Genomic DNA, 14,845 nt, shown 5'->3' with positions numbered 1-14,845 from the left:
GCAGCAGCAGCAACAGCATTACCTCTGTTACCTCAACAACCTAGACTATATTAAAATTATGCACTTGTAAAAACTGAAATATAATATCTATACCAAGGAAGAACACTTGAAAAAGTTACAGACTATCTTATTTTAGACATCAGGCAAGTTGAGCTTTTTATTTTATTTTTTCATTTTAGAGAGAGGGAGAAAGAGAGAGGGAAAGAGAGAGAGAGATCAGGGAAGGGGCAGAAAGAAAGGGAGAAAGAGAATCTTAAGCAAGCTCCATACTCAGTGCAGAGCACAATGCAAGGCATGATCCCACAACCCTGGGATCATGACCTTAGCCAAAATCAAGGGTCAGACGGTCAACCCACTGAGCCACCGGGTTACCCAATGGGAATTTTTTTAACCCTACAGTAAACTACTTTCCCTTTGCCTGCAATGAATTTCTACTAGAAAGCATATGGCTCTTAGCTCCAATGCCACCTCCTCGGGGCAGTGTTCCCTGACCACCATGGGAAAAGTAGCCCTTTCTCTCCACCCTCCATTCTATTGCCACTTTTTATTTTCCTCATATCCCTTATCATGATCTGAGATTGAATGTGTGAATTCTCTTATGTGAATGTGTTTATTATCTGCCTCTCTGTGCTAAGAACCTAAGATCTAAAAGTACTCAAACCTCAGCTTAGCTGTCCTTTCACTATAGTTTTTATACCTTCCAGAAGAGCACTCTAGCTCAGAGTAGATACTCAGTGAACAGTGGTAGTATAAGTAAATGAGATGTGCTAAGTATTTTACAAGTAATTATAGAACCATATACTTATGTCTTACCCTATTAAAAAGTGGTTCTGCATATTAACAAACTCACTCAAGGTAGATATTACTACCCCCAGATAATTACAGATGAGCAAACTCAGATCAGAGGTTAAGGGACTTTACCAATTAGAATATCCTGGATTCAAGACCTCTCTTCAGATTTTCTACCTTGAGGCTTACTTTTCTTGACTCAGAATCACTCTTTAATTCTAGTGCAGAACTTGGTTTCATCAATATTTTCAACTGGAAACACCTCTAATCAAACCATAATGAAGTGTAATATTTAATATTTGGGATTGATAATTAATTGTAAGGATAATTAATAAATTTAAAAACTTTTATGCGTTGCCCACTTTTTAATCAAATCATACATGTTAATAATAGCGCAAGGAACATCTAAGCAATGGGGGAAAATCTTCAGTTAATTCAGCATTCACTATGTATTTCAATAAGTGTATTCTACAATTCCTACACATTAACTACTGTGGCTCTGAGATTAACCTTTCCTGTTTGCTTGTGCCTGACCTCAAAGCATCCCAAATTACTCAAAGCAATTCTGATGGCTTTAATTTATAAGAACACCTTCAAATATTCATCTTTTAAATCCTGAAAATGATTATCCCTGCACAACAGTGGCTCTCTTTTTAATCTTAGCTGATAACTCTGATTAAACATATCCAAAGGCTGATTACCCCCACTGCGGTTAATGCCAGTGTCACAGCTAACTACTTATTTCACAGCAGGAACTGCCTTCGAGAGCTCATTTACATTATTACCCAGAATTGATTTACACTGGTATTTCCTATTGATCACATAGGAAATAGGAGGTATAGGCAGTGTCCTCTGAAGGCCTGCTAAGATGTCAACTAATGAAAGCCAAGCATAGGCGTTTATTCTACACTTGGTCAGTAATACAACAATGTAAATACTAGCTGCTTCCAAAATGTAGTTATTTTTAAAAGACACTATTTACTATTAGAGTATTTCAGTTATTTCATCACAAAGCCACTTGGAGATGGAATATATGTTATTACAATGGGTTAAAAAAAGAAAAAAAAGAAACTGAAATAAAGTGTTTGAAGTGGAGGTTATTGGTGTGCCGTGTGGACAAGTTGAGCAAATTTGGCCCCTCTGTACATTCTTGCACTGCTAAGGTCTTTGAGCAAGCTGCATGTCTGGTGATAGGATAACACAGATGCTGCAATGGTAGCAGCACTGGCTCTGCAAACTTCTGGAATCATGTAATCCTATCTTGAGTGTCTTCTTGGTTGGTTTCCTGCAGTGGCAGCTATGACTATCACAAAGACAATGCTTTCATTAATTCCTCCAGTGAATTCGTATCAAAAGCCATGAACTAGGTTCTGGATACTAAGTCAGATAGTAAGGATACCAGTGGTAAATGAGACTGATACGACTTCTTTCTCTTTAAACTGTTAATTCTGTTTGAGAAGGCAGGCAATAAACAAGTAAATACTACCTGGGAACATGTCTGAGTTCTCTTCAAAGACAGCCCTAATCTGCAACCCAAAAGGATGCCTGTGCTGTGTAGTGAAAGGGGTCCAGGGTAGGGAATCAAAAGGCAACAGTTCTGGGGCACCTGGATGGCTCCATTGGTTAAGCGTCTGATGGTTGATTTCAGCTCAGGTCATGAGCTCATGTTTCCTGTTGGGGCTCAGTGCTGACAGTGTGGAGTCTGCTTGGGATTCTCTCTCTCCTTCTCTCTCTGCCCCTCCCCAATGCACATGCAGGCAACAAGCTCTCTTTCTCCCAATACATAAATAAACATTAAAAAAGAAAAAAAGTCAAGGGTACTGCTCAGGAATCCACCACTGTATAGGTCAATGATCCTCACACTTGAGTTTGTCTCAAAGTCACCCCAGAGCTTGTTAAACCACAAAGTTGGGGTGGGGCAAAACAATTTGCATCTCTAACAAATCCCAGGTGCTGCTGCTCTTTCAGGAGAGCATTTTGAGAACCACTACTCTGAATTTTACAGTCTTTCTGCCCTTTTCACTTCCACATTCATCATAAGGATCACTAAGGAGATAAATGTATAAAACTGCTTAATATAAATGAAAGGGGTGGTAATTATGAAGAAATAGATTCAAATAGTAATTAAATTCCTAAAGCACTTCAGGAAAATGAGCCAATCGGAGTTGGTTTTAGGAGGAACAACCTCACATCTCTCTTCAGGAAGGAAGATGGTTTTATGTTCTTCAAAAGCTATTTTTCTCTTTATGTAATATAAGTCATTTAATTATGGAAAGGGCTCATGAGGGCCCTCAGATCTCCATCAAAGCCTGGTAGAGTCATATTCTTGATAGCATGCCCACTCCACTGCCTTCACAATCAGACACCTGCTGACGGAGCCCATGATGGCTGAAATCAGGTCATGCATTGCAGAAGACTAATTCAGACCCATCTTATGAGTTACCTACTCTAGAAACTGAATTTACTCAGGACTATAGGTTCCCTTTCAGCACATTAGCTAACACCACTGGAAGAAGCAAGGAATAAAGATTTATTGCCAAATACTTTGGTGGTTTGAATTAACTCTCCCTTCAGAGACTTGACTTATTCACTTTCCAGTTCTGGCCCTACTGAGAAAAATGACCATTTTTTTCAAGGATTTTTTTTCAAGGTGGCCTTATAATTTGAAAGATTTAAAAAGCTTCAGATCATCCTCCCAAGGTGATGTTCTATTGAGGCAACAGAAGCAAGAGCTGTCCCGAGAAATAGACGGCAGGTATTTTAGTACCTCTTTCGTCAATAGGGCTCTAAATCACATACATTCAATAAAATTCAACAAATATTTAACCTCTCTCAATCTCAGCTTCCTCCTTCATAAAAAATAGAGATTTCCAAAGATCAGGAATTGGCAAACACTTTCTTTTCTTTTTTAATTTTTTTAATGTTTATTTATTTTTAAGAGAGAGAGACAGAGAGAGAGCAGGGAGGGGCAGAGAGAGAGGGAGACACAGAATCGGAAAGCAGGCTCCAGGCTTCGAACTGTCAGCACAGACCCAACACCAGGCTCGAACTCACAAACCATGAGATCATGACCTAAGCTTAACCCACTGAGCCACTCAGGTGCCCCAAGAATTGGCAAACACTTTCTATAACGAGCCTGATAATAAATGTTCCAAGCTTTTTGGACATACAGTTCCTGTTACTAATACTCAACACAGTCACATGAAAGCAACTATAGACAATATGTAAACAAATGCTGCATTCTAATAACATTTTATTTACAAAAACAGGCAACAGGGGGTACCTGAATGGCTTAGTCAGTTTAGCATCTGACTTTAGCTCAGGTCATGATCTCACAGTTCTTGGGTTCGAGCCCCACGCCAAGCTCCATGCTGATGGTCAGAGTTTGGAGACTGGTTTGGATTCTGTGTTACCTCTCTCTCTGTCCCTCCCCCACTCATGCTCTGTCTCTCTGTCTCAAAAATAAATAAACATTAAAAAATTAAAAAAAAAAACAACAGGCAACAGGTCTTGGCTAACACTTGCCATAGACTCTCACCCTATTCAGGTGATACTTGAATTATCTGCCATGCCCCTCAATGGACATAGTTTGTTGCTAGGAGCAACAAACTTAACTACTGTGTACCTGAATTTCTCTGTGTTGAAAGAAAATACCATAAATTGTCATGTCACTTCCTCAGAGAAATTTCAAAAGGACTGATGAACTAATGTTTCAAGGTACTATGATTTCTTCATGAAAGGCATAAGACAAGTATTAATTATTGTCAAGAGTATCTTTTAAGATATCATCATCTGATTATTTTTGCACCTGGAAATAGAATGAGGATTCTGATTCATATTATTCTATGATGTTCAAACATATAATACTGTGGTCTCTCACCCTACAGTCTCCTTTCAAACGATTAATAAAAACCTATGAGTTGGATACTAATATCACCCTTTGATATCTTCTAAGATTAAATGGAAAGAATAAAAGAAACAGATTCCGTCATTTTATAGACACAGATTTTAATATTTTCCTACCTATTATTCAAGATTATTCAGCCTTAAAGCCTAAAAATTAAGCATTCTCAAGGAATAGAATAGACATGTGAGGTAGGCTGAAAATCATTAAATAAAGTAGATGTAGTTTCTTTTTTTATTTGTTCACCTTTAGTAGAAGCTCCATTAAAAATAAAATTCTTAGACAAGAGACTTTGGAATAGAGGTATGTTAAAATATGATTTAAAAAATCACAATGGATAATTGACACTGATTTCATCATTTCTCAGGAATATTAACATAAATTTTCTTTAGCATTTTACCCATCACTAATTATCAATCAATCTTCCACCTTTAACAAGCAATTAATTTAGTAGATGTTTCGCTAGTATCCATTATATCCAAGGGATTAAAGAATAGTGGAAAGCTTGCATATATAACAATAAGAAGTAGTGAAAAATGCCCTCAATGTGTTAACAAGCAGTGTTCAGGAAGTCAGGAGTTCAGGAGTTTGAAGAAAAAAGAAGGCACTTTTACCTGAGTTGATAAGGGAAGACTTGTCTCATGGCAGAAGTGATACTTGAGCTGTCTGGAAGACAGAAAAGGAGCAAAGAAAGAGCTTTCTAGATGGCCCCAAATGCAGGCCCCATGCACAGGCAGACCACTGTCAGCAATTCACATCATGTAAAAGGTTGTAAGTAGTTCTAGATATGGCAGTAAATCATGGAAGGCCAAAGGTGATCAGGCTAACAAGTCTGTTTAAAGAAAGACCCATCCAAGGATTTTGAGAGGAGTGGAATTAGGTTTTACTTATTTGTGCAACAATTAGATTTTGAGCCCCTATTGCATGTCAAACATTTTTCTAACCTGTGTGGACACTGCAATAACTGAAAAAGATGCAGAAAAAAAATCTCTACTCTCATTTTCATAGAGAGAGACAGACAATAAACAAAATCAATAAGTAAATGATACTGTGTATCTGAAGGTTAAATACTAGAGGTAAGCAATTATAAATAAGGCAGAAAAGCAATTATAAACAAGTTTGTTAGGGTGATACTTTAGGTTACATTTAAGCAAGGATTTGAAGTAGGTTGGGAGCAAGCCATGTAGATATGTAGAATAGAATTCCAGGAAAGAGGAATGCTAATGCAAAGGCATTAGACATCAGCAAAGCAAACTGTATGAGCAAGGAAGGGGACAGAAGGAGGTGATGTTAGAGATGTAAGGGGGGGGGTCACATCATCTAGAGTCTTATGGACAATTATAAGGACTCTGGATTTAGGAATATTAATCTACCAGCACTGGGCAGAATGCATTCCAGGAGGGAAAGAATTAGTAGGAGCAACATTTGCAAAGATATTTTCCAGGTGAAAAGTTCTGAAACAATTCATCGTTTGATCACCCATTCATTCATATTAATTCAGCACATATTCAAGAAACACTGTGATAGATTTTGACACTAGACCCTGACTCTGATAAATCAATAAACTTCTCCCACATGAAGTTGAAACTTTGGTGGAATGATGATATACTGAATAGAAAGGTTCCACATATTGACAAGCTTCTAAAACTCTGTAGAAACTAAATTTTATTATGAATCTAATATTGTAAAAGAGAAGTTCCCAAAAGGTCCAATTGTATATACAGTCAGTTGAATTCTTAAGTCATTTCTTTAGCAATCACCTTTAATGAAATATTGGCCAATATTCTTTGCACCTTTAATGAAATACTGGCCAATATTCTTTGCACTCTTAAGATTACTTTTGAAAATAATTATTGGATGTTCTACATCAAAAGAAACCAAAACATCCTAACAACAAAGAATAAACTAAATCTCTGAGGCTTATCTTTCCACAAATTATGATGAGTCACAGAATTTAGACTACAAATATGATTAATTCAAATACAAGCATTTATGAATAAATTAATCTAGCAAGCATAAGGGAAGCAAAGGCCAGTCCAAAATTACCAACTTTGCCTGTAACCTAGACAATAGCATTTTCCAAACAATTGCTGAAGCATGAAGATATTATCATTGGTGGTTAGATGAATGGCTTTAGTACCCCCATAATGATAAACCCACTGTCACAGAGGACAGATAGGAACTAGTTTCTGCTGTCAAACTGTCATGGAATTATTAAATATGGAGGGGGAAAATGACCCAAACAGTATGTAATGAGTTCCCTTTTCATTCTCTCTCTACAAAAGCACATCTGTGGATTGTTAATGATTCTGAAATGGATGAACCAAATTGATGAGAAAAGAAAAACATCTTTCAGAGACAGAAAAAGGGAAAATGAACACACACATAATGTTTATAAAATATAATTTAAAATATAAAGGCTTGTGAAAGTACTGTGGAAAACTATAACATAGCATACAGATATAAGTGATTATTACTCATTTCCATATTGCCTTATTGCTTTCCTTGTTTTTCTTTATGTTTTAAATATAGATCATTAATCTCTTAAAATATGGAGAAATACCAAGACTTATTCACAAGTAGTCCATGTGTGTAACTTTTGTGAGGTGGCACTGCCATTCCAGACTGGGACTTTCTATACTGCTGAATGACTTTTTTACTAGATGTGCCCTGTGGGCTGCACACAGTGACTAGAATGTGTACCAGGCTTTCAGTATCTCAGTTCACACAGATTCTGTACAAGCCCTGTGGATTGGCTTTTATTAACTAGAGTCCTTGTGCCACAAAGACTCGGTTGGCATGGGATGCCCAGGAAAGCCTCACCTCAGCTCAGAGATATGACTCAATCATGAAATTCCTCAAGCACAAACACTGGTGGTATTGATCTTTACACCTCAGTGGTATTGTGCAAGTTTTCAATAACCCTGAACTAAGTTGGATGACTTACAAGGATATGAAACTGAAGCACATTAGACAAAATTATCATGATGTCAATCCATACACTGAAGCCACCATTTTATTTGGTCATATTTAGTGATACTGAGGTTATTTCTCTTCAGAAATCTCAGTTATAAAGAATTTCTTATTTGTGCTTTAATACATAGGAAACAAAGTAGTAAAGTACTAGGAGACCAGGCCTTATTCCTTAGCTTAAGGACAGACACAAGTCTGAAAATAATCAATATTCTGTTTGTTCTCAGGGTGGTATCAGTTAGCTATATCACAAAGGTAGTATGGTGTTAAAAAGAAAAAAAAATGACCAATATTTGTAAACACAGAGACATAATCCTGGAAAGGGAAATCACCTTTAATACTCAAATTTTCTGACTCAGAGGGAGAATTGTTTCAAACACCACTGTACCCAAAGGACTTTATTTGACATAAATATACATTCCAAGTGGGAGTGAGGGGCCATTTGGCACATGACTTGACTCTTTTACACAAGGTAAAAACACTAAGAAATAAAGAAAAGTGAGAAGTCATTGAAGGAAAATTAAACAGTATACAGTTGCTATACTTTCACTGGAACCCACTGTGAGAAATATAGAAAGTAGTATTATAATGTTTATGAAGGAAAAATATCATTTTAATATATTACATTTACTACAAAGCCTCAGATTTAAACATACTTTAAAGTAATCTTTTAAAAATAACACACTCTCTCCACTCACATATATGCATAGGGAATTCATTCTTACACAGCCTGTCTATATAGAGCCCACCAAGTATCCCACAGATTGTGTTATAATTTTTTAAGTCACATTTTCTCCACTGCAAAACAACAACAACAACAAAAACCACACTTCATTTTTACATAAAATGTACTCACAGACCCAGGCAGTATCATAAGAAGTAGATGAATAGAATAAACAATTAATTGGTGTCCCAGTTTCCAGATCAATGAACACCTTAATGGCACAATGAAACCCTGTACCTCCACTGACCAAGCCCTGAAGATTATGTGATTAAAACATCTGTGCCTTTAACTAGCTTCTCTCTTAGTATTTTTATTCTACACCACCCCACTCAGCTGGCTAAACGACTAGGCAACAAGGTCAATCAAATGCAATACTTCTCTCTATTCAAATATAATGGAAGTTTTGACCATTCCACATTCAAAGAGCAAATACATTCTCACACTGACAACCACATTCCATTGGCTTTTCCTGAAAGCAAAGTGTGACAGATGCCTTGGCTGTAATTGCCAATCAGCCTTTACATGGCAGCTGAAAACACAATATATCACTTTGATCTCCTTTGCTCTAAACACATCCACAATCAAGAAACCTGAACAAGGAATAAGAAATTGGCATCATTTCCAGAAGCTGTCACTCCACGGCACTTAAATACTATAATGTATATTTTGCTCACATGTTTATTTCTCTGTTTCAGAGACATGCTGTTGAAGATCTGAGCAACAATCACCTACACTTACACACTATACACACACACACACACATATATATATATATATATATATATATATATATATATTTGAGTAACTATTTGGAAAACACATTTTATTACCAAGTACAAAATCTGAATATAAGCACATTCAATTAAATATCACCACTGCCACTTCCTTTCCAGTTACACGCTTGAGCAATAAAACAATGTAAGAGTGCTCATCTGATTTTGAAACAGTGTTCAAAAGAGCTGTACTCACATTTTGCCGGCAGGTCATAGCCACATGTGATTTTTGCATGTCCAGTTTCACAGCCGTTCAGGTTACGACATTCTGCCAGTAAACAGGGGCCAGCTGCTCGGTGAATACAGCCATCCACTAGGAAAGAGAGAAAGAAGTTAGCTCATTTTCGTCCTTTTGGAAATAAATGGACAACCTGAGATAGAAAGAAAAATGGAGCTCAGTTTTTCCTCCTGGAAATCACCATAGTCTCATAGAAGAAACCTATGATGTCCAATCCTTCAAAACTATATTTTCTTGTGTGTGTGTGTATGTGTGTGTGTGTGTGTGTGTGTATTTGATTTGTGTGGTAAGCAGAGGTAGAAGGGTTATAGAAGTTGTGTAGTGTGTTGGTAAACATTAAACAACAGTTTCTCTGGGGGTGGGGAGTCGCTGATTTACAGCATTTTCCATTATCAATTGTGTAAATATCCCCACCACGTCCAATGTCTAACTATTAACTTGATGACACTAAACACAGGGTTGGGAAGAAATGCTAACAATTTTGTCTCCCAAGCTGGTAAGTGTTGTCTCTGACATATCACAGGTTATAGAAGAAAAAAGGTCAAGAAGAAAGTGAGAACGTCACTCTGAAACATCTGTACTCACTTCAAAACTGGGAGTAGAATTAAAGCCGTCAGGAAAAGAACCAGACCTCCGAGTTTCCCCTCCCCCAAAAGCATGACACAAATACAGCTGTGTTTCTGCAGGGTATCTGACAGGGCACTAGATGATGGGCAAGGGCACCTTAGGTCTTAGTAAACACCCATAAAGTCACCCTCACTCACTTGACAGGCACTAAGCCAAGAACCTTGGCTGTTGCTGCCCTAGCTCCGCTAAATGATCAGCTTCCTGACTTTCACCAACCTCAAGCGTCACCAGTCCTTTGGCCTCTCAGCCTCCCCCTTCAACACCTGGCCTACACAGTGAAACTCGCCTTTTGAAAACACAAATCTGATGCTGCTGGAAATTAAAATCTTATACTACTGGATGAGGGGCAAGTACACAGATGGTCAAAGATCATATGCACATAAATTAGGAAACTGAAAACTTAGGTTCTTAGTTGTTATTGATTGGGCCCCTTGCATGGAAAGGAAATGTAAGACTCCTAAACAAGGATAAGGAGACAGAGAAAGAGAATCATTGTAACCTGGGATGTGAAAATAAACCAGGATATTAGAGATCAGAAGGAGTCCCCCTGCCTCCCCGGTCACACCAGCATGTAATTGATTATTGCTTCTTATTATTGTTATTGTTATCGTTATTAATATTACTATTATTTCTATTTTGAGAGGAAGCCAGATAGTGGATGAAAGGTGGTCAGTGAGGGGCAGATAACTTCTCTAATGTTCAAGTAGCTTCTGCTACCATGGACTGGCATGAAGACATTGCTTTCAGCTGAGGAAGACCCCTAGGGAAACAAGCTCATCTGGGCTTGACTATATCACCATACATGTAGAGTCTGAGAATGAACCTGGGCTCAAGGACCCTCACAACAAAATGACTCCAGACTACTCTGGGCTACAATATATGAGAATAACAAGGTTAAATGGACTCTGCCTTTACCAGTCATATGATACTCAAGTCCCAGTTTCCTTAGAAATTGGTGTCAATAATGGCACTACCTCACATGGTTGTACATAGAATTTAAATAATATAGTGCATGAGAGGCACCACATAGCATTTAAGACAGTGTTATGTGCCCCATTAATAGTTCTCATAATTATTTAATTATCTAGTTAATTATAAGTTAATAATTTAATTATCTTAAACCCATCTAGTGGAACTCTTTTATAGATTTTAAAATAACTCCTTTCCTTATTTAAAAATAATAAATATAGAGAAGCAAGAAGAATATGAAAACCACCATGGGGTGCCTGGGTGGCTCAGTCAGTTAAGCGTCCGACTTCGCCTCATTTCATGATCTCATGGTGCGTGGGTTCAAGTCCTGTATCAGGCCCTGTGCTGACAGCTCAGAGCCTGGAGCCTGTTTCAGATTCTGTGTCTCCCTCTCTCTCTGCCCCTCCATGGCTCACACTCTGTCTCTCTCTCTCTCTCTCTCTCTCTCTCTCTCTCTCTCTCAAATAAACATTAAAAAAACTTTAAAAAAAAGAAAGAAAACCACCATTTATTCCACCACTCAGAGAATCTTCAACATGCTCATTCTTTCACTGCTTAGTCACACACACACTCACACATACAACTTTTCTCTTACAAAAAAAAGGCTTGAAAAATTTTCTTCAAACTCTTTCACACAGCATTTTTAAAAAATTTATTCTATGGAATAATTAACACAGCTGCAAAAGACTTAAGTAAAAACTTTCAAAATTGTTTATAATAGTGAAAACTTGGAACTACTTAGATAGAGAGCTAGTTAGATAAATCAAATTCCATCAAAGTGATGCACAATTATGTGGCTATTAAAAAGAATGGGCCAACTCTATATGTAAATAGTTCCAAACTAGGAAAGATTTTTAAGTGAAATGTCAGGTTGAGAAGAGTACATAAATAGTACAGCCACACCCACACTTATACAGATACAGGTACATGCATACATATATGTACTTGAAAGATATGTTAACATATAAAAAGTGATTATGAGATGGGAAACCGAGGGTGAGACCATTAAGAAGAAAATTAGGTCCTAATTTCTGTTTGCATTTTTTTACAAGAGCTTCAAGAAAAGTAGTTTAAATTGAATACTTTTTTTCTTGGCAAAGAGATAGTTACTTAGTTTGAAATGGATAATTAAAATAAGATTTGCTCGTGTACTTAATCATATGCTGTCAAATATTGTCTCCATTATTTAGATTGCAGTGTAATGCAGTTTGTAGATATCTAATTCTCAAAATCTTCATGTTATACCAGCATTCATGACTGCATTAGGGCAATGAAAGAAAGGCTGAAGAGCTATTTAACAATAATGACTTCAGCTTACATTTCTTGAGTGCATCTATATGCCAGCCACTATACTGAGGACAACCTTACCATGTAGATACTAATTTTATCATCTCCATTTTATAGAAGCTTAGAAGAGGTTAGTAACTTTCCAATATTCACAAAATATTGGCATTGCGATTCAAAAGCTCCGTTTTGTCTGATGCTGCAACCACACCCTTACCCATTATAATTCACTGCCTGCAGGACCTGAATCCAAATAGTCTTACCTCAGTCCCTGCAAGTGGCATGTTGAACTACCATATTGCATTGCTTTTCAGTTCCCATCAATTGTACTCATGAGTTATAATGTTCATACAATCAAATACACAGATTTCAAAAGTACAGTTTTGATGAGTTTCAACAAATATGTTACTCATGTTACCATGATATCAATAAAGTTCTCTTGTGCTCTTTACATACAATTTCCCTTCTCACTCTAGAGAGAGCCCCTTTTCTGATTTTGACCAGCATAGCTAAGTTTTGCCTATTTTATAACTTCAAACTTCATACAAGAGATGGGGGTTGGGGGTTAGCTTCTTTCACTCATCTTATTTTCGAGATCCATCTATGTTGTTGTGTGCATCAGTGCTCCATTCCCTTTTATTGCTGAGTAATATTCCATTGTTGAAAATTCCACGATTTCTTTATCCACTCATGTACAAATAGGCATTGACATGTTTCGTTTTTAGCTATTGTGAATAAGTCTGTACAAGTTACAAGTCCTTGTGTGGCTACATGTTTTCATTTCCACTGGACAAAGAACTATGAATAAAATTGCTGGGTTGGTATATATTTTACTTTATAAAGAACTAATACACAGTTTTCCTAAGTGATATACAAATTTACATCTACCCCCAGCAAAGTATGTGAATTCAAATTTTGACAGTCTTTTGGTGTTGTCAGCCTTTTTAATTTTAGCAATTCTAATGGATAAAAAGGGGTTTCTCACTGTGATTTCAATTTGCATTTCCCTGATGATTAATGATGTTAAGTATCTTGCCAAATGCTTATTGGCCATTCATATATATTCTTTTTGGAAATGTCTGCTCATGTCTTTTGCTAATTTTTATTGTCTTTTTATTACTGAGTTGTGTTAAATCTGCAATTAGTTCCATCCAATTTTTCTTTTTAATTCCAGAGATTTTTTTTAGATCTTGAGATTTTCATTTGGTTCTTTTTCTTACAGTTTTTGTGTCACTCCTGAACTTTTCCATCTCCTCGCCTGTCTTTTCATGTAAATGCCTTCACAGATTTTGTATAGTGATTTTAACAACCCTGCCTCTCAATTCCAATATCTATGTCAGCTATGAATTTGTTTATATTGACTGATTTTCCCCATGTTGCTGGGTCACATTTTCTTGTTTCTTTGCTTGTCCGGTAATTACTGATGACAAACATCGTTAATATGTTATAAAGGCTTTAAATTATCTTACTCCAAACAGCACTGACGCTTGCTCTAGCCAACTGCTCTAGCAAGCAGTTAAATTACTGCCAGGTAATATGGAGGCTTAATTTTAGGCTTTTGTTATGGTAGATTTATTCCAGTTTTTCCCTTAATTCTAGGATGTGGTCTTTATTCCTAAAGCATTAAACTTCTGGAGTTTCAATGGAAAACCTAAGGTGTTTGTCAATTCCCTCTAAGTTGGGGGAACTAAATTTCTAAACTCTATATCCCTAAAGTGAGAAACTGAATGTTCTACTTCTTTCAGCCTTCAAGCTCATGTTTTCTTCCTGGGTTCCTTGGACTCATTATCTGTACATGCAGTTTAAGGCTCTGCCAAAGATTAGAGGTATTCATTTACAGATTTGGGCATTCCCTCCTTTGTGACTCTCTCTCTTCAGGTACCCTAATCTCAATTCCAGTTGTTCTGACCACCCTGAATTCGTCCTATGATTCCTAAAATCAGTAAAACTATTGCTTTTTATTTGAGTCCTATCAGCTACTTCCCATGGTGGGCAAGGAGGGCCCTTGTGGTCAAAGTCATTTAAATGTGGATCTCACCCAGTGTATTTTCTTCTTTCCAAGGCTGAATCCTCTTTAGTTGCTCTCTAGTGCCAATAAACAGTTTCTGTCATTGCTTTTATATTTTGTCAAGAATTTTAGGGGCGCCTGGGTGGCGCAGTCGGTTAAGCGTCCGACTTCAGCCAGGTCACGATCTCGCGGTCCGTGAGTTCGAGCCCCGCGTCGGGTTCTGGGCTGATGGCTCAGAGCCTGGAGCCTGTTTCCGATTCTGTGTCTCCCTCTCTCTCTGCCCCTCCCCCGTTCATGCTCTGTCTCTCTCTGTCCCAAAAATAAATAAATGTTGGGAAAAAAAAAAAATTTAAAAAAAAAATAAATAAATAAAAAGAATTTTAAATTACTATTGGTAGGAAGTCTACTCTGATACAAGCTAGTCTGTCATTATCAGAAGCTGGAAGTTGCATTTTTTTATTGGCTAAACATGACATATTATTTTAGAGCTGTATGTGGCCCTTAGAAAAAGTGCACAGAAGAAAAAGGAAGTGGTATTATCTATTGTATCAATTCT

The 14,845-nt window shown here is 37.1% G+C and overlaps 1 protein-coding gene across 1 annotated transcript in view; it reads right to left on the bottom strand.

The window, feature by feature from the left end:
- Window positions 1-14,845, bottom strand: part of MACROD2 (mono-ADP ribosylhydrolase 2) — a 2,047,020-nt gene that overhangs the window by 1,287,414 nt on the left and 744,761 nt on the right. Inside the window, 1 exon segment of the mRNA XM_043602917.1 lies at window positions 9,360-9,476. Coding sequence (XP_043458852.1) covers window positions 9,360-9,476 — 117 coding nt within the window.

This window comes from Prionailurus bengalensis, chromosome A3, assembly GCF_016509475.1.
Source record: "Prionailurus bengalensis isolate Pbe53 chromosome A3, Fcat_Pben_1.1_paternal_pri, whole genome shotgun sequence".
In the NCBI taxonomy this organism is placed as follows: domain Eukaryota; kingdom Metazoa; phylum Chordata; class Mammalia; order Carnivora; family Felidae; genus Prionailurus; species Prionailurus bengalensis.
The sequence above is the reverse complement of the archived record's forward strand: the minus strand, read 5'-3'. Positions and strand labels throughout refer to the sequence as shown.